The sequence below is a fragment of the Sciurus vulgaris genome (genome assembly GCF_902686455.1).
Source record: "Sciurus vulgaris genome assembly, chromosome: 7".
NCBI classification, from domain to species: Eukaryota; Metazoa; Chordata; class Mammalia; order Rodentia; family Sciuridae; genus Sciurus; species Sciurus vulgaris.
This window is the reverse complement of record NC_136467.1, coordinates 106,251,556-106,272,941: the sequence shown is the minus strand read 5'-3', so window position 1 is coordinate 106,272,941 and position 21,386 is coordinate 106,251,556. Positions and strand designations below refer to the sequence as shown.

General features: G+C 35.3%; 1 protein-coding gene across 6 annotated transcripts in view; it reads right to left on the bottom strand.

The window, feature by feature from the left end:
* The window catches only part of PKHD1 (PKHD1 ciliary IPT domain containing fibrocystin/polyductin), a 448,592-nt gene that overhangs the window by 23,072 nt on the left and 404,134 nt on the right, over positions 1–21,386 (bottom strand). For 4 of the 6 annotated variants that reach the window (XM_079147500.1, XM_079147498.1, XM_079147502.1 and 1 more), the window contains 4 exons: positions 17,967–18,987; positions 9,280–9,415; positions 7,770–7,857; positions 78–185 (listed from right to left, as the gene is read on the bottom strand). In XM_079147500.1, coding sequence (XP_079003626.1) covers positions 78–185; positions 7,770–7,857; positions 9,280–9,415; positions 17,967–18,987 — 1,353 coding nt within the window. Of the gene's footprint in view, positions 1–77; positions 186–7,769; positions 7,858–9,279; positions 9,416–17,966; positions 18,988–21,386 lie in introns of those variants that run through there. The other 2 variants (XM_079147504.1, XM_079147505.1) reach the window with 1 other exon arrangement.

Sequence of the window (21,386 nt, the reverse complement as noted above, 5' to 3'; positions counted from 1 at the left end):
GTTATTCCCATTATAAGGGAGAAGGGATTACTTTTTCAAAGGAAACAGATAATAAAAGCACACTGTGCTGAAATTACCTGGAGGGGAAGTAACATTAAAAATAAAGTGCCAGTTTGACCCAGAGATCAAGACTGCCAAGTTGGAGAAGCTCACATAACCATCTTGTGTTTCTGCCTGGGTACACCCTATAAACAAACACAAAACAAAATGTAGCTATTAGTTATCTGTTCAAGAGCAATGTCTTCAAGTCTTCTCTGAGGATAAGAAATTGGACAATAAAGGAAAATGCTTAAAAAATTAGAGAAGTTACCAAACACATCAAGTTTAGAAAAGTCTTAAAACCAAATATTTCAAAATAGAATAAAAACAGATTACATATGTTGAAAGCTTAATATGCTAAACACTGCTTTATACACATCATTGTACATAAACTATTTGACAAATCTGTAAAATATGCTATTGCCAATATTCTGGAGATTAAAAAGTAGGTGCATGAAATTTACTTGATTCTGGGATTATGGCCCAAATATTCCTGATTTCAAACTTTGTATTCTTAACCATTACTATATGTTGACATTTTATTATTAGAAGTCTATCAAGGAGAAAACTCTATTATCTTTCCAGAGGGTCAATATTTTTTTTGGTATTTATGTGGTAGCAGAGTTAAGCCAATAGATCAGAATAACAGCTTTTCAGTAAATCATGACTGACATAGGTATTCTGCTCTAGCAACTTAAATTGCCTGGGCCTTGGTTTCCCTGAATTAAATATAAACAAGAAAGTTCACACTTTCTAACAATAAACCATCCATTTATAAAATTAAAAGAGGCAACTTAATTCAGGATCACATTGCCAACACCATAAATTGTTTTTGGACTCTACTACCCCTAAATTACTTTGCTAATTAACAGCTGCTACACTTCACTCTGGAAATGTCACTATGATTGTTATGGTGGACAGAGTTTGAGAGTGGTGTGGAAGTTTATAAATTGATTTGAGATCTCTAAGGCTGAAAGGTATCATAAAGATATAACATGCTTAGTGTTACATTTTTCAATTCAATTGCTCAATCCTTTTTGTGAAAACAGTGTCTTTCCTCATCAATTTTGCAGAGCTAACTAAAACTTTTTGGGGAAACATCTTTTCTTTCATCTCTTGAGAGTCCCAAAATAAATAAAATGCCCAGAAAAATGGAAATAAATAAGCCAAGACACAAATAAATGATAGGCGCCCAAGATAAATGCAGTTTATACTCTTTAAAACCTATATGCATCAAAATTATGGTCAATAAACTCTTGCAAACAATGAACTGCAGAGTACAGATGTTCAACATGAAATCATTTGCTGCAGTTTTTCCTTTGACAAACGTCCTTATTGTTCCCATCTTTGGAAGAATACAAAGCAGCATTTAATCGAAATGTGTCCGTCGAGCACAGTGAGTCTGCCTCATAGAACAGCCGCCAAACTGCCTAATGGAAAGTACTTTAGCTCCAAATGGGTTTGCTTTTGCGTTAAATACCAGCTTGCCTTAAAGATCTCCACAAAGATTCCCTTATATATCTATGATATTCTCAGATTTGAAGCATATGTGCCCAAAAGCTGAAGCAGTTGCTGCCAAGTACAGTACATTACTCCAGGGTTCATCATATCTTTGGAATAGCTATTATAAAATATACAAATGCCATTGACAGGCTCCCTGATCAAGCTGGTATAAACAAGGCACTGGCTGGATGAAGTGGGGTGCTGGGCTGGAAGCAATATTGAAATTGATTACATGGCTACCACAGAACATTACCTGAATGAGTTTTTGCAGACTATATGGGTTCTAAAATACCTTTGCAACCTAAACCATCTCCACAACTAATTCACTGTCCCCTTCTGCTATACACGCTAGCAAACTATTGTATAATTAATGTTGAAGTGTTATCTTTAGAAATACAACATACTTTTTTTCTGCCACTAGGATCTATAATAAAATGTCAAAGGATCTGGAGGATCTTTAAATAATTATCTTTGAGTATATAAATCCACTTTTTGGGGTAAAAACATCTTTTTTATTAAGGAAGATCTCCTTAGAAAAAAGAATGTGAAATTAAATTTCAGAATAAAAGATTTAGATTAGACATATAAATATGGTTTTGCAATTGCTGTTTTGTTTTTCTTCAGGAAACACTTAGAACAAGTTAGATAATCCATCCCAAATGGTTTTGGTACTATTCTTTATGAAGTTAAAGAGAAATATTTCATGATGGCTTCAAGAGAAACTTTCAATCATATGAAATAGGGTGCTTTCTGTGAGATGAGCATTCTAAAAATGAAGACATACACATGATTTCTTCCCTACTTTATGTCACACATAAAAATGTGTGCATAGAAAAAAACCCTCAGTCATTCCTCATACTCTCCCATTGGATCTTCTAAAAAGGAAAATGGGGATGCTACTGATCCAGGTGGGCCAATTGGCTTCCATGTGGTTTGGTATTAATGGAATGTAACAGCAAATAGCTTCATGTCTCTTTCCTTTTGCATGGCTCCAAAAGAATCCTAAGCTGGTCAGTAAGATAATTGAGGGAACATTATTGAAAGATGGGATGGAATAAGAGAAAATATGGAATCTGTGTAAGGAATAGTATAGGAAAAGGTGGGGTATGGGTAAGGTACTGAATATGGGCAACGTGTGGGTTATGGAAGGCATGAAGAATAAATGAGGTGTGGACTCTGATGAAGTATGAAGTGTGGGCAAAACATGAAGTATTGGTAAGGGAGTGAAGTATGAGTAAGGAATGTAATATGGGGAAGGCACAGAGCGTGAGTAAGACCTAGATATGGTTAAATTATGGAATAGAGGATAGAAGCAGGTAAATTTCAACAGTCACATTAGAATATCTGTTGTATTACTGGAACATGAAAAAAGCTGAAAATTAACATTTTGATGCTGATGTATTATGGTCAAAAAGGAACTTACTGTTATATCCTAAGCATTCTTTTTACTGTAACACCAACACAACAAAATAGCCTTGAATAGTGAGCAGAAAGATAGGATCAAAATGGACAGCTTAAAACTGTCTCATAATGTGGTTTTGAGTGTTTGATTTTTCACACTGGTCAGACTTAGATGCCTTTACTCATTACCTTGCTTTCCTGATGATGTGCCTTGTTGTTCCTGGAAATTTGCACAGAGACTATTTGGTACTCTCATTTCTCCTTCAGACTTTACTACTTGGGTTAAAAAAAAAAAAAAAAAAAAAAAGACTCAAAGCAAAAAGCAATGAGTCTGTACTATGGGTGCTATTTTTACCAACATGAACAAAAACAAGTTGTGTAATTCTGAAAAGTCTATGGGGATATTCACATCAAACACACAGCATTCCCTGAACTGTACAAAAAGAAACTGGGGAGGATTCTAAGACTTTGGAAGTTTAGAAGAAAATTATTTTTATGGGCAGACTGAAGGGATTTGGTTTCCTAATAAGTAGGTAGATAAAATAGAGAATTTACAGGCCATAATAATTGAAAGGCAACTTGAAAAGAGATGGTAGGAAAATAGTTCTAACAAGAAAACAACAAGCTTTAAACAGCAAGAGTTTTGAAGCTATGAAATGTTTAATCACAAGATGTGATTGCCTTCTCAAGAGAGTTTTCAAGAGATAGTTCTGTTCTCTGGAGTTGATGAGGTGTAGCCTTGCAGAAAACGAAATGGGGATGCTAAACAACCTGAGATCCGAGACTGAATCATGAAGCCTATGTGAAGGAGAATTCATTACCTTCAAAACTTCATCATAACAACTTCATATATTCTTTTTTAGGAGATACATAGCAAAAAATGAAAGAACAATACCCTGAAGAGAGTTAGATGTTCCACTCAAGATAATCCTAATTGTTTTAGGCCAAAAATATATGTAGCTAGTAGATGAGACAAGATTTAGCCCTTCTGTGATAGACTTACTCCTGTTCATTTTAGCATTTTATGTACTTTATGGAAGTCATGTAAAGGAACTTAGACACATAGGTCCCATAGAGCAAGAAATAAATGTAGAGTTTCAGCCAATTCTTGGAAATGAATAATTTTGTAGGTGAGTTGATGTTTAGACTGGTAGATCAGTCATTTCTATGTTTGGAAAAACAATATTCCAGGCAACACAGAAACAACAGAAATGTCCATGAATTAGGTAAGAAATCTGAGATGTCAATAATCTGAGTATACAATAATAAATTTGTATAAGATAGGGGTATTAGACCATTTATATAAATGTATATTACCTTGCATATATATGTGCCATACCAATTTAAAATTGCCATTGATTCATTGGTCTGAAACCTCCTTCCAACATATTACTGACAAATCTCAAAGGGCACATTATTACCATGACAACAGTAATGTTACATAAATAGCCAGTGCTTAAAACCATATGTCTAGAAAGAATGATTTGTAAAAGTTGACAATATTCCCTGCTTTTTCCCTATGTAAATATCGTGGTATTAATATAAGATTATACTTAAAACTTTTTTTGGTTTTCGTTGTTGTTTTAACATGACTGACAGATTACCTCTTTAACATGCATATTCTAAAAACATTTATTATTTTTAAGTAACAATGTAGCTAATATTTAGAAAGGATTTATAATCTGAAACAGCAATAGAAATGTTTAGTTCAGAGACTTGATTGGGATTGAACTGGCTCTTGGTCTAAATGTTTCAACAGCTCTGAATACAAACAGACAAGATAAATTCATTTAGATCACCCAATAAAGGTTTTTTTCCAAGGAGGACTATCTGGGATAAATGTGTGGATGAGGATGACTGCCTTTCTTTCTAGAAATATTTTCCATGACCTACCTTAAAAATTGTTTTAATCAGTTTGAATTTGTGGAATATTTTATGAATTTACTCATTGAAACTATGTAGAATAGTGAAAGGGACTTAGGGGTTCACTTTTCAGATGGTTAAAATCTCTGGTCTTCTGTTTAACTATATAAGATGGCTTTAGAAAGTTCCACTGAACCATCCTGTTCCTGATTGTATACAGTTGATCTAAAATGAATTTTTCCTCACCTAAGGGCAAAGCCTTAGAATTAAACTGTGATTGTGCATGAGTGGGATTTCCTCAAATGAGATAAAAAGCACAGAATCCTACCTGTAGCCAGATAAAATGTCAAGGCCTCTGTGCAGAGAGGAAGTTCCCCTATATGGGGAGTTTGAAACTTTCAGTCAAAACCTGTGTTGGGAGCTGAAAACTTTGCATGAAATAGAGAAGGCTCATAGTAGCAACAGTGATTAAGAATTTGGAGTAGGCCACCAAAGAATGATAAAATTATGGCATTTGCAGGCAAATGGATGAAATTGGAGAATATCATGCTAAGTGAGATAAGCCAATCTCAAAAAACCAAAGGACGAATGATCTCTCTGATAAGCGGATGATGACATATAATGGGGGGGTGGGAGGGGTTAGCGTGAGGGTTAGGGTTAGGTTTAGGGTTAGGGTTAAGGAGGGTGGCAAGAATGGAGGAAGGAAGGACTATATAGAGGGAAGAGAGGGGTGGGAGGGGTGGGGGGGAGGAAAAAGTAATAGAATGAATCAAACAACATTACCCTATGTAAATTTATGATTACATAAATGGTATGCCTTTACTCCATGTACAAACAGAGAAACCACATGTATCCCATTTGTTTATAATAAAAAAAAAAAAGAATTTGGAGTAGGTTGAAGCAAGACAGCCCTTTTCACACTTTGGAACACAAACTGTTAACAACTGTAAGCAGGAAATTCTTTTTCTTTTTGCCTTAAAATTTGAACCATTGTACAAAAACACCTTTATCTAATTTGACCCAACAAATGGGTCAGACTGACTTTTTTGGGTTTCTCCTCTAACCTTTCCCATTTCAGTAAATAACACCAATATCCAACTAATATATCTGGGTCAAAACATAGATTCATCCTTACATCTTTATTTCCTTTACTTCCATTACAGTCTTGTTGATTCTACTGATAAAGGACGCTCTGAGTCAATGTTTAGTTTGTGTTTGTTTGCTTGTTTTTATGTGTTTTTTGAAAATTTCCATTGTTTTTCTTGCCTGGTCTTTTCCAGTGAATGTCCCCCTAGATTAGTAGGTTCATACTTGTTCTCCAACCCACCTTCTAGCTTGGGAATCAAAATATAGAAGTCACAGGTTGCTGCAGGTCTGCTTAGAAGCCTTGGCGGCTTGGTATCTCACTGAGGGTACAGTCCAAACTCCCCACTGTGGTCTCCAGCACCTTGGTGGTCTGACTCCAGTCTACCACTCTATCTCCCATAGTTACTAGACTTCTTTGCCTTCTTTTTCGAATATATTTTCCTGGAAATACTTTCTTTTAAAAAATTATTTCTAACTGGTGCATATTATTACACAGAATGGTGGTTTTTCATTGTGGCATATTGCTACATGAATACAACAGTATTTGATCAGTTTCGTTCCCCAGTGTTTTCCCTGACCCTTCCTCCTCTCTCCCCTGATCCTTTTCCTCCACCTTTTGGTCTGCCTCCTGAAAATAGTTCTGTGGATAACACTTGTGCCAATTTAAAACATTAAAATGCAATAATTGAACTGTTTTGTAATTCAGGAAGGTGTTCTTTTTAAGCTCTGAAACAAAGACTAAACAAGTGGCATAGAAATAATCCTTGGAATTCTGAGTTCCTCATCTGTGACAGATTTCTAGGGCATACCTGCAAGCACATTCTTATATCTTTGGATAAGTTGTAGTGAGATATTTTTGTGTAAAATATGGTCAAGAATTCAAAATTAAGTATTATTTTTTCCCACAAAAAAAAAAATTACATATGTTTCTTTCTTGTGAACCCAGCCCTAAAATGTACATTCCTGTTCCTCTCTGGAGAATATATAATATAATTTGGGGCAGGGACAAGACTCAGGAATCTTCATTCTAAGTAAGCCCCTTTTCAATTTCATATACACACGTTTTAAGTAAAGGAGATGGAACTGGCATAGTGATAGAATTGAACAAAAGGCAAGAGCAGGCACAAGACAAAAGATAGAGGGGAGAAAATGAACTCTGAGGGTCAGATGCTTTCCCACTTATCAATGACTTATTCTTTATAACACTGAGAACCAGTGTTTCTGTTTCTCCATAGAAACTGCATTGAACCTGGTGAATTCCCTTCTATGCCAGCCCAGGATATTGTACCAAACCAGTATGTGTCATCGAGTATGTAGTTTGTAAAAGAACTGGGGTTTGAAACCAAGTCAAAGACCACACACCCTTTCCTTTACACCGTAGTGAGGATAAGTGAATGATGCCATGAAGTCCTAATGGGAGCTGCTGTGGTTTGGCTGTAGTTTGAGTGTGACAAACAAGTGTTCATGTGTTTAAACTTAATATTGCTTGTGAGAGTATAAGAGGGCGAATATTTAATCTGGCAATGGTATTTAGAGTTTGAAATCTTTGGGAGGTGATTAGCATTAGATAAATAACCAGGGTAGAGTGGCCACAAATGAATACTGGTGGCCTTATAAAATGAGACCAAACAGACATGTACCTACATACACTCCCACCTCATGCCATTTGACCCTGTGTGCTACCTTGGGCCTCTGCCAGCAAGAAAGCCATCACCAGATGCAGATTCTTGAAACTCCAGAACTTTGAGCCAAATAAACCTCTCTATAAAATTTCCAGCTTCAGGTATTTTGTGATAGTAACAAAACAGAGACTAAGATAATGCAAATGTTTTTCTGTGCAAAGTAATAATAGATATTTGAAAGTCACTGATACCAACCTTTTAGCACTGGATCTGATGTCCCTTCTAGGGAAGCTGAAATGGTCCAAGGCTCTGAGGGGAGCCCTAAGGACTCCACTCTTCTATTCTGAAAATGGAGAGTGGGTAGAAAAAGTTGGTTTAGAAGAGTATTCTGTGAAGTTATCTAAAAAATAATAGGATTCAGACTGAAACTTTTATTAAGTATATGTTCATTAGAAATAAGGGAAGAAAAATAATAAATGCTTGCTTTCTCATATTAAGAAGATATCAATAATAGTTACTGGAAGAGGAGAAAGGAGATTATTATGGGAAAATTTGAAGCAGGACAATAAAGAGGAGAAAGGACAGATACGTTTATAAAGAGGAGAGTGCCATTATGAATTTAAGATTAATAAGAAAAGAAAGGTTAAGAGAAGAGGGAAAAAGGGAGTGGGAAAGTGCTAGCCTAGATCAAAGTTGACAGATTCCAGGTATGGACTTTAACCCTGTGTGTCAAAGGATGCACTTGTAAAGAGGAGAAAACTGATCCAGTAATCATATTTCATTTTCCTCCTAAGTTTTATAAAGAGAGAGAAGATAAAATACAAGCAAAGACCATGGAGTCTGAAAATGGAATTATGTAGAGAAGCTTCTTGTTAATGATTTACTGAACCACGTGAGAGAGATAACTCAAAAAATAACATAAAACAGTAATATAAGTGTGATGTCATAAGTTTTTACTATGAGAAGACCTCTTTAGATATAGATATTCTTCTTTAAGAAGATGTTATTATTTAGATATAAGTGTCTTCACAAAGCTTATGTGTGAGACAATGCAAGAAGATTCAGATGCTAAGTGATTAGATTATGAGAGTTTCAACTTAATCAGTGGATTAATTCACTGATAGATTATCTGAGTGGTAATAGGCAGGTGGGAAGTTGCTAGGAGGAGGTGGGTCACTAGTGGAGTGTCTTTGGGGTTCATATTTTGTCCCTGGTCAATGAACATCTCTCTGCTCCTGGATGCCATGTCCTCAGCTGTTTTTCTCCTCTACACCCTTCCAACATGATGTTCTGCCTCACCTCAAGCCCAGAGCTATGGAGTTAGCCAACCATGGTCTGAACCTCTGAAACCATGAGCCAAAATGCATACTGCTCTGAGCTGCCTGTGAACTGAGACCTCTGAAACTGTGAGTACCAAATGAACTTTTCGTCCTCTAAAATTGTTCCTGTCAAGTTTTTTGGTTACAGAAATGAAAACGCTGACTAAAAAGGAAGAGTAGAGTTCAGAGAAGATATAAGCGACCTACTTCAAGAATTTTCTTGGGGAAGAAAAGTAACAGAATTTCCTTTTTATCCTTAATAAAATTCTGAACATCCATAGAAAATGGAAGAAAGGCAGGCTGTGACTTGGAAGAAAAATGACAAAAACAGTGAGAAAGTCTAAGCAGAAATTTAAAAATTCACACTTGATTACTCTGTAAATGTGTTATCAATGATGACAAGCCTAAAACATGTTATATAAAGTCCATTACCTGTGAAAAGTTACCTGTTTGTCCAGAAATACAAGCTGTGGCTGCACTGGCAGTTCTTTTCCCACTTCTCCATCTGAAGGCTGGACTAGTACTGAAAGAGCATCAGGCCGAGTGTATATCCAGCTCTCAGTTTTGAAACTGCTTGTGTTTCTAGCAGATATAAAAATAGAATGCATCCATAGGATTACAAATGTCATTTCAATAACTATTTTCCATAAGACATTATTACCAGTTAAAATATTTTATATTTTCCCTTGTTGCTAGAAAATCAAGATACTATGTAGTGTCTAAATATACATTGATATATGGATTATGTTTATTTGATAAGTTTACTTAGGCATAATAAAAAGTGAACTGGGTGGGATGGGGGAGAAGCACACATTATGCACTTCTATTCTTGTCACCATGTATTAAGTTCAGCAAAAATTAAAACCTCAGTAAAGAAAACTATTAGACTTGATTATTTAGGGGCAGGTATAAATTGAATAGCAGGTTATTTAACCAGCTCTCTGAGGAAATACCCTGATTCTGTGGGGGGAAAAATACTCTGGTATGTAGTGTGTTCCAATTTCTGTGGTGTAAACACTCTCCTGCCATAGCTGATTCCTAGATAACCAAGATAATGTCAGTGAACAGAGTTGGAAAGAGACAGCCAAAGAAAACTCCAATAGACCAGCAATTTACACATTTAATCTTCACAAACACCATTTTACGTTTATATTCTCCAAGTGTGTAGGCATTAAGAAGATCCAAGACCTATGGCATTAATGGATTAATTTGTTTAGACAGCAAGAAGCATATGAGGAGTATACTGACTCTAAGGGATATTTACTGAGCAAAAGCTGCACCAGCTATTAAAAACTTTTCATGTATAAACTCATTGCATTTTAAAAAATGACACTATGATATAGGTGTTTTTATTTATATATGTGGAATAAGAGATTCAAATAACTTATGTAACTTGTTAAAGGTCTTAGTAGCTGTTGACCAAGGTCTTGAGTGATAAAGCAGTGAGCTATATCACTTCTCAACTTGTTCAAGCATATTAATTACTGATGTGATTTAGCAAATAATAGTTAACATAATCTGTGATACCTTAAAACATCTTTACCCAGAATTGAATATGTTGAATGACCAAGCTAGCTTTATTAAAAGAACACTAAACACTTACATTCCATTAAACCTGTTGTGTTTTAAATCATAGACATGTGACAGATATTTGGCAGTTCAATGGAGATATATAGATACTACATGTCATATATAACATATGTATTCCACAAACACAGAGCCTCCTTTGTTGAGTTGTCTTAAAATTTGCCTAGACCAAGTCTAATAAGCCTTTTATTTTAAGTAGCTTACCCTTTCCCCTCATTAGATATTTGCAAATCACTTATTCTGTTGCCCAACTTCTTCCCTTTCCCTGTGTGAGGAGGAAAATATAAAGTATTTATTGTCTCGGAGGTTACATGTTAGGTAAAGGTGAAGATTAGTCTTGGAAGAGGTAATACTGGAAAAGCAAACACCATTGTGATCCATTGATCACAAGATAGGAAATAACTCCCCTCTGCCCTGGAAACCCTAGGACACACATTTGTGGTCATAAGAATTACCTTTGGTCACCTACCAGCTAAAGTTCTGGCCTCTGTGCTGGAATCACTCCCCAGTAATTCAAAGGACATTAGCCCAGTCTTCATTTATTAATTTCCTTAGCCTGAGTGGCTATCGGTTCTTTCCCTTTTTTTTTTTTTTTAAGGGAATAATTTAAACCATATTTTTAAAATCTATGCCATTAATTCTATCCTTCCATGGGTCCCAGGTTGTTGGAAAATTTTAACATTGTTACAGATCCTATTTCTCTCCTAACCTAGTCTTATAAAGGTTTCCTGATGAGGGACCGGGTGCAGGCAAGCAGTCTGGGTTAAAGAAACTGAAAGACCCATTAAAGATTCTGACATAAGTACATCGACGTCTGGAGAGGAAGTGATGGGGAACAACTGGCTGAACACTGCAGAAAGGCCCATCCCTGACACATTTCAAAGTTTATTGTGAGCAAACATCTCTTATTAAATGTAAACAGCATCTCACTGGAGGTCAGAGATTTGCTGCTGCAGCATATCCCAAGGTAATACCACTTTAAGCTCCACATAAACTCTTAAGCAGTTTCTATCCTAAAACCTGACCGTAGGTGGTACAGTTTTTTACGATATGTTATAATAGTGCAATAAATCTGTTAGCTTAAAATCGAATCTCCGTGGCCTTTTAGAGAAATCATCATTAAATGCAGGGTCCTGTTAATGATGCCATCCAAGTGAAATTGTTTAATCTGCTAAGGGGGTGAAAGGTCACCAAATGAATTTTTTATAATACATCAACTTGACACGCAATAGGGAAAACTGTAATAGATAAAAGCAAAGGAAAAGGGCACTGTCTTCTTCTGATAGGTCAATAGCAGCCAAGAGAGTCACTCATCCACTTTCCTTTCACGATGGGGCTCCTTTTGCATTTAATATGGACACCCAATTAATACCTCAGCACCACAGACAACCTCATTTTAGGTGACTTATAGCAATTTCTCCCCCTTCCCTGAAATGAAAGTGATCACAATACATCATAGCATTGTGCGAATTAACGTTAATTGATTCAAGTTACCAAGCAATGATGGGCCACTTATATAATCTAGGCGTTATTGGGTGCTAGAAGGGATGGAGGGAAGATTAGATTCCAGTGTCCGTTGCTGTGACGACGGGAGTCACCTGATGCCTTGTTAGACAGTTGTAAGGTTCTATTGCTGGCCCCAGTGGGGTCGTCAGTAAACTGGAGTGATGTCCAAACATCATTACACGCTGCTCCAATATTAAAGCAAAGGGATTAGCAACTTATTGCAAGCAACCTGGATTTGTCATTGTGCTGTCGTTATCCAATTTCCAACTGCTAATGTGACTGTAGCCTGCAGGCAGAAGGACCTACAGCCAAACTTTAAAAAATGGGGGAGGAAAGTTCCCTCCATCCCTTCCAGTTTTAACTACTATTTAATAGCTTCCAATATCCACTCAGGTATGTGAAAGAATTTTTTTTCTCTCCAATGCTTAAGTGCAGAATAAATGAAAGAGATCAAGAGAATTAAAAAAATTCCCAGTTCAGAGATCACCAGTATTCATTCTAATTTTTGCTTTTAAATCTGCTCCATCTGAAATGTTTACCCTGAGGAGGACAGGATTATTTCTATTTGCATGGCAAACCCAGCAAACAGATAAATCCTATTGGTGAAAACTAGCTCTAGTCAAGACCAAATGTGGTGGCATGAAGGTGGAGGACCAGAAGAGGAAGCCTCCCTCTTCAGCCTTCTCTTTGAAGCTACTGGTCAGGTTCCTTGAAAGAACCTATTTTAATTAAATGATTCAGGGTGTCCTGAGAATTTTTGTTCTCTTATGCTAAAATAGATTAGAGAAGGCAGAATAATCTATCTGTACCATGAGGAGACTTGGATTCTATAGGAGTTTAGATGATTCTATACCCTGGGGGTAAAAAGTAAGTCTTCTACTCAACTGTGCTTCACAAACATGTGAGTCCTCCTGTTATGTACATTGTTCAAGGCACTATGAGATATGGGAAGATAAATAAAACAGCTTAACCTCTGTCCCTCAGGGATACTCTTCTATATAGTTTGTAAGATAAGAATAACTTTCCTGGCTGTCCTTTTGAAATGACGCATACCATTTTACTTACATTTCATGAGCCTCATTCTCCGTATTATACCCAGTCAGACTTCCTTAGATGCTGTCAACTCCCAGGAGGGAAGATATATCTTATGATCTGACAGCTTCCTTTGGGCACTATGGTGAAGTGGTTTCAAGCCTGGCACATTGTAGGCACCCAATATATTTCACTATAATAATCCTGTCAGTTCAGTGCCAATCATGTTCTTCATCTATTCTTAAGTCATTGTTGCCTCTGGAAAGCCACCACCCATCCTGGTTTGGCCAATTTCAACTTCTGAGCACAGCTTAAGCAGTGTGCTTACTGCTCTGCTATAGTGTTTTTGATTAAACTCTTGTGATTCCCTTAAATTGCTTATTTAAAACTGAAATTTGAGGTACTGTTGGTGTAAACTGCACTGCGTTAGGAATATATAAAAACATAGAATAAACATGCTATATCCTCAAAAAATGTCAATTGAAACATTAAGTAAAGGAAACAGAACTGAAATATTTTAATTGGTAAGTGATCTGAAATGTTTTCTAATTAACCTAACAAATATATCATCTAGAATGGAAAATCTTACTGAATTTTTAAAGATCTTACAAAAATATTCAAAATTTCTTGTGTATGTTGGGGGACTATAGTAGTCATATTCTGGCCAGGGAAAACAGAAACCACTCAAGGTCTTTCTAAGGAAGAGATTTAATATAAGGTATTATTTACATAGGCCTATCAGAATAATAAAGATGGCAAGAAGATTATGTTTCACTATTTGTCATAAATGTCAAATGATCACTTATTGTGAATGAAAATGTATTAGGAACTCTTGGGAAAACAGCAGTAAGCTGAAACTTTGACTATTGAATAAATATAAAGATGCAAATATACTCAAGTTAGTATTATGGAAAACTATACCAGTGGTTAAGCTGGCTCATATTCAATTGCTGATTTTTTGTAAGAAAGATTGAATGAGGTTTAATATATTCTTGTGAAATAGCTGAATAAATGTTGTTTTACCTCTCTACTAAATAAAAAATATCTAGATTTTCATAGAAGTCAAATAATGGTTTGAATGTAATAGCTGTTCGAATAATGTTTGGGGAATAAGAAAACAACCAAATTGTAGGGTTTTGTGAATCTATTGCATTTACCTACAACTTTACCATGTGTGCATAAAAATCTTAACTTCTTTGATTTTTAGACAGTGTGATTCGGTTTTGGAATTAGAACTGCATGTATATGAGGGCAGGGAATTCCCGGATGCAGACATGTCAGCAACAGCAAGAGATTACAATTAACATACTGTTCACAAGGAAAATAGAGAATAAAAGATGTAAACTGCAGAACAAGAATCAGAGATTTAGTGTTCTGAGACCATTTAGTATAAGAACAATAGTCCCCAAGGGCATTATTGCAGAAACAGTGCTGTGAAATAAATGATAGTTTTAATGATAACCATGAATCATCAATAAAAGTGTGAATGTTCTGTGTTATTTCCCATTTAATAAGACTGGATGTTATGTAATCTTTTATTTTTTAAGTTTTAGACTTTTTAAAATGCAAGTAATTAAAGGAACAATTTTTAATTGTATAGAAAACCTGCTTACATAGAACATAAATCCACAAATATGATATATTATTACAAAAATTTTGCCATTCACCTAACTCAACAAAATAGTGAATTTACACTCCAGGGAAAAGAAGATATAGCATTAAAACACTCTGCTGTGATAAGGTTGTGACTTTGCAATGAGGAACAGGCAACACAAGATTATCTTCCAGGACAAAGGTTCTACCAATATTGAAATATTATCCTCTTCTGGTGCATCTTCTGCCTTGCATACTTTAAACAACTGTTTCCTAGAAAGGAGACAGGGAGTTTGCAGAAATAAAAATGTGAACTGACATCAGTTATCTGGCATCACCTGTTGACTCTCCGAGTTTTCCTCTGTTCCAAGGCAACTTATAGGGCACTCCTTATGTAGAACAGGGGAACTTAAAAAGTCACTGGTGTGATAAATACACACACACACACACACACACACACACACACACAGATGTAAACTCCCACATTGTCATGATCCCCTTCATCACAACTGTTTTCTAGATCTAGATTCATGGTAATATCACAATCAAAGAACTTTATGGTTTGCCGCACAACAGAATACCCCAAATTTAGTGACTTGGAATTACACCAGTGTATTATTCCCCAGGGAATGGGTGAGAATCTAGACAGGCTCAGTTAAGTTTGGTGCACATAAAGAGGCTCTCTCAGGAAGAATCCAGTTACAAACCCATTCTGGATAATGGGTAATATATATATATATATATATATATATTATATATATATAGATATATATTGATATTGATATATATTGATATATCCAGAATAGGTATTATTAATATATAATATAAATATATTGATATATATTGATATATCCAGAATAGGTATTATTAATATATAATATAAATATATTATATATGTTACATATGTATCAATATATATTTCAATATATTATCTATATATGTGTATGATAAAGAATATTATTTTGAGATTTTTTTCATAGTATGAAAAAGAAGAGAGGCATGAGAGAGAAAGGGAGGAAGAGAGAAGAGAAAGAAATGAAGGACATTCAAAAGAACATTCAAAAGCCAAGTTTCCACTGAAAGGAAAGTAAGCCATATAAAATGTGTCCTCACAGAATTCCTGATAAAAGAGTCTATGGAAATAAAATCCTAGGGGGGAACTCCCAGTTTAAAAATGGAAGATTGAACATGTACTTATTTCTTCCCTCTTGAAAAACTCCACTGAAATTATCTAAAGAATAAAAATGAGTAAAAACTAGTGTAAAGAAAAAGAAATAAAGAGTACACAGCTAAGGAAATAACAAATGACAGCAGAGGTCCACAAAGTTTTGGAAGTTGGAAAATAGGTGCACAGAATCTTAAAGCCAGATGTGTTTAGAGGAGGATGAAGACCAGAGGACACCTCACTATGTGCTGGTAACTTTAAAAGTAGACTGAAACTCCAATTCTCTTCCACAAAACCAAAGTTGGTAACTTCATGAAAGTACGCAGCACATTTCTGGAAATGCAGCAGTCCGATATGGCTTCATTTTTTAAAATTTACAAAGCCCCATTAGATTAACAAGAATGAATCTCTGGAGAACAGACATCGTGCTTTTCCAGGAAAGACTGGTCGCTGGACTCATTTCTACTGTCTCAAGGTCAATTCATTAGCTTGCCAATGGCTCTCCAGTGAGTTGAATGGAAGTCCCCACTGACGCTGATCAAAGCTGAAGGAAACAAAGCTGGCCTTGGGGCCTGCTAAGGGCTGGAAGGACTGTATTTGCCATCTCTGGCAACTCCTAAGAGTTGAGAAACCTTGTTAATTCTCATTCAATTGCATAGGACATGGGTTTCTCATTCTGCAAAGATTTGTTCAGATATGATTAAAAAGCACACTTTCCTTATCTTTAGAAGATTTACTTTTAGAATTATGTCTAGAAAATCTCTCTTAAAACACTAGAGAAATAGAAATGGAGGATATAACACATTCCAACAGAAAATAAATGCTACAACTATCACATTCAGTAGTTTCTTATTAAATTAAAAATATCTGTGTCCAAAGTGAAATCATGAAGACTATGATGAATGGTGGGTGAGAAGTAAAAGTGATCTTTTTGTCTGATGCTGTCTCAATTCCTCCTGATGGAATGATATGCCCCACTCTATGTGGGTATGTACCTGATAGGTGTCAGACCCAATCTCTGCAGGAATTTCTCAGATGTATCTTGATTGTTCTACTCATTGAATTTTCTCTCTTTCTCATTAAGGGTTGAATATTCACTGAGTAGTTTTATACAACATAAAAATCAGTCATTTTGGAATGATGATCCATTAGGAAAGTTCAGAACTGTAATTCTAAGTAAAATCAAACAATGGGCTAAATGAGTACACATATATATTTATAGTAACTCAGTGAGACCTAAATGAAATTATGGTAAAGGAAAGAAAAAAATTAAGCATAAGCTAAGATGCATTACCCATAAATTTTTTCAGATTCCTAATATACCATGTACAATCAAATAACATCACTAATAAGGTAAACGTTTGGTGGCTGGCAAAAATATCCAAGATTTATTAGCTTGAGCAAATATGAACTACAACTACTTAATTCTAAGCTAACAATTTCCAAAGCCCTTCAAATAGACCAGATCCAGAAAAGAAAAACTGTGGGCTTTCTTGTCACTGAAACAGAACACTGCTCTCTATCTTAAAGACAGGAAAAACACAGCACAAAAAAACTAAGAATCATTTGGAGAGGTCACTGTGCATAAAAAGGCAATTAACGTATTAGTTGAATATGCCTTGAGTGTAAAGGAGTCTTTTGGTTCTACTTTTTGTTCAATTCTAGTGAACCCCGCACACATAGAAGATGGTTGTTTACAAACAACTAATATCCACTAAATATTAATTTCTTATTAGTACTACCAAATAATGATAAAAGTAGCACAGAATATGTTTTTCATTTTAGCAACCCTCTTGCTTGAATTCATTACATGTATAAGTAAGTGAACAAATTGAAAACAAGTTGCTTTAGAAAAAAACATTGTTTTATACATTTCACTTTAAGATACCAAAATACAATGTCTTTCAATACCTAGAAAATAGAACAATCATGAAAAACGTGGGTTTAATAATGAATTTAAAAATTGATAATTTAAATCTTTAAATGACTTTTTGAGTTTCTATTCTCTTCTCAAAAAAACAGCCAGATTATGTGATTCAGTGTAAATAGGTTAAAATTTGCAATGTATGTCAATGTGAACTTGAGAAATGAGCCTTTAGGGAAGGTACTAGACAGTGAAATTGATCAAATATATTGTTATGTATGCACAAATATGCTACAATGAAATGCACTTATCTATAATTAATAAGTATCAATAAAAATGATTTAAAAATCAGTCCTAATTCTGATATTATTATAGTTAGTACTTACCCATAGCCAGTGACTGTCCCTTTTGACTGAGTCACTAGTAATGCCCCAAAAGTCATATTTAGAACATTCTCCAGTACTCCAATCTGTTGAGCAGTGATGACTTGGCGAGCCAACTTCTGTAATTTGCTGCTTGATAAGGATGGGATCAGTTCAGTGCTCCTTACTGTTGGCAGATCACCAATTTCAATGACAATCACTTTTGAGATAGTTTCCATAGTGGTTGGTGGTAAGGCTATGTATGAGTTCATTTCCATCATGAGAGGTTTACGCTGACCGACTCTTTTGTAATGACTGGCACAGGTCACAGTGGGGCAATTGCGCTTTCTTTTGGCTCTACTGTCAGCAATGGTCTTTAAGGTTCCTTCATTGCCTGGCATTTCATGAATAAATCTGATTTGGTTTTGGTCAATCTTTAGGAAATTAGTTAGTCTTTCAAGCATCACTGTTTCCCAGCCTTTTTCTAGGACTGAAAATACCATGGTGAAGGCCAAATAAATGGAAAGCCCTGTGTGTATTTCAATGGGCTCCTCTCCTTGTAGGACAACATACAAGAGGTTATCCATGATGTTGAAATAGTTGGCACCAATAGGCTCATCCAGCAATGAAGAAGCTGATTGCACTAGGCTAGGTGGAATAAAATTTTCCCCTAAGAAAATGCGGGGTCTCTGGAGCTCATGGTAGAATATAGCCAAGAGAAACTTGGAGGTACTTTTGTTCCCCAATAGGTAAAAGCGTAAAACTGGAGGAGTCTGATCTGCAAAGCAGACCTTGGTGATTTGCCTGGTGGGTAAAATGGAATAGAAAGTAGATACAGGCCTAGGGATAGAGCAGAGGTTTTCAGCATTTACCCTGCTAAATACATCAACAAAACCACTAGTAACAGATACAACTGGATATAAATTCTGAATTGCCCAAGTGACATCAACATTTTCAAGAATTAGGATTACTTGGTCAGTCTGTTTGCAGATAAAGCCTTGTATCAATGATCGGTACATACATTTCTGTTCTTCTCTATATGTACCTATAAAACAAAGAAAAATAAGTGACAAATGAGTATGATCATTCAAAGATGATTTGTCATCCATCACTCTCATCATCTGTAACTTCCTGAAATATATGTTGAACATCTAAGTGTGCTGGATGTTGAGAGTACAAAGAAAGTGAAAAAAATATGAAAAGATACATGCCTTACATAATAGTTGTTCAACGTATTTTAATTATGCTACATGATATATGCAATTAAAAGTTGGGAAGAATAATAACTAAGTGTTAAAAGAGTTGAATCAGTAAAAGACTTAAGTTAGAAATAATCACTAAATGATTTGGAGGGAAAAGCATCTTTTTCCCACTCTCACATATGTAATACAACAGAGAATATGTCATCAAAACTGCATGGATGTTTCTCCCCACACTAACCAATTCTCCATCAGATTCCAATTGGATGCCATACATCTTAAATTTAGTATGATACTGTTATTATCATCAGACCCCACAGGTTAAGGGTTCAATCTCACAAAATCACCCCCACCTCACACACCACACACTTCAGATGCTAATCACAAGTCCCAGGTGTGACTTGTGCTTCTAACCAACCAGTTGTAAATCTGGGTTCCCTTACTCTGTCCTTGGGATCAATTAATTTGTTAGAAGGGCTCAGAGCTCAGGGAAACACATTATTTATATTAACTAATTTATCATTCAAATGGACCTCTAAAAGGAAGAGATGCATAGGACAAAATTCCTGGGAAGGGGCACAAAAACCTCATGCCCTCTCCAGGAATGCTACCCAACTGGCACCTCCATGTGTTTAACCATCCAGAGGCTCCCCAAACCCTGTCCTTTTGAAATTTCATGGAGGCTTCAATATGAAGGCAGAATTGATTAAATCATTAGCCATTGGTGCTCAATTCAACCTTCAGTTCCTCTCCCTTCCTTGGTTCTAAAGAAGTGGGGCTAAAAATTCCAACCCTCTAATCACATGGTGGGATCCCCTGGCCACCAGCCACCAGCCACCAACCCGAGGCTATCAGGTGTCCAACAAAACTCACTTCTGTAGGACAAATGATGCTCCTATCACCCAGGAAATTCAAAGAATTTAAAAGCTCTGGTGTGCAGATCCTATCACACAGAAAATAAGAAAAGTCTTGGGAGTTTTGGGTTAGGAACCACAAATATTAGTACAAAATTTTTCTTATCATCCATATCCAAAGAGGTTCTAGGACCTATAACTTGGTCACAGAGACCAATATATGTAAACGATACTTATGATACCACAAAATCACATCTCCATAATGGAAAAAGTGTAAGGAAGAAACAGTCATAATAGTCAAGTAAATGGACAAAGAGGTGAATTAAGGGGATTGGAAAAGAGAATTTATGGAGTTATGTTAACATGGAAAATATAAAATGACCAGATTGTGAAAGAGTTCAGATGTCAAACTTCAGAATTTTTCTTATACTTTCTTTTCCCCCAAATATAGAGAACAAAGAAATACATTAAGAGAAAAAGAAGAAAATGGTAATTTGGGAGAATTGTTGGCATTAAATAGAGCAGAAGTTGAAGATGGTCAGGTTAATATAAAATATTTTAAGAAATATCATTATTCATTATTCCCATCATTCCTAATTCCCCTATGAACCTATAAAATTCTTACTCTGAATTCCCAAAGATATTTTGTCTTCCAAGAAAGATTTCCTTTACTTTAAAATCAATATTAACAAAATTCTTTTGCATTGTTTTCTAGATAGAGTAAATTTGCCTTAGTGTAAGTTTTTCAAAGTAATCTAAAGAATGAAAAAAAGAATCAAAATATTACTAGTATAGGAAACACTGCTTTTGAACATAAGCTAGAATTTTCCATATCTTCCTCCCATATGTATTATTACAAATCTCTATTAACGTTGTCAATGACATGACTAGATTTAATCACCAAAATGTTGCCTTGGAAATAAGGAACATGCTTTTCTTTTCCCTTGAAAATAATAGCAAAAACAATGATGGTAGAAAAAAATAACAATAGAAATTATAAAATATTTCAAATTGAATAATGAAAATTTTAACATAACAAAATAAGTTGAATGTGGTTAAAGTATTACTTCTAGGGAAAGTTATAGTGTTCAGTATTTACATAAGAAAGAACTGTTTAAGAGAAATGATCTATGGTACACTTGAAAAATTTGAAAAAATCATCTAAAATACATGTTCATAATATTATCTTGCATACTTATATATGAGCAGGATAACATACTATGAAAAGTCACACATCTTCATAACTCATTGGAGTTTTGTGTGAGTTGGATTATAAGATCTAGAAAGTGAAGTAAGGATGTGAATAGATATTCACTGGGGTTTCGTGTATATGTTTAACCAGAAAATAGGAAGATTTTGTTACCTCATAACCTCTCTCTTTGATAATAAAG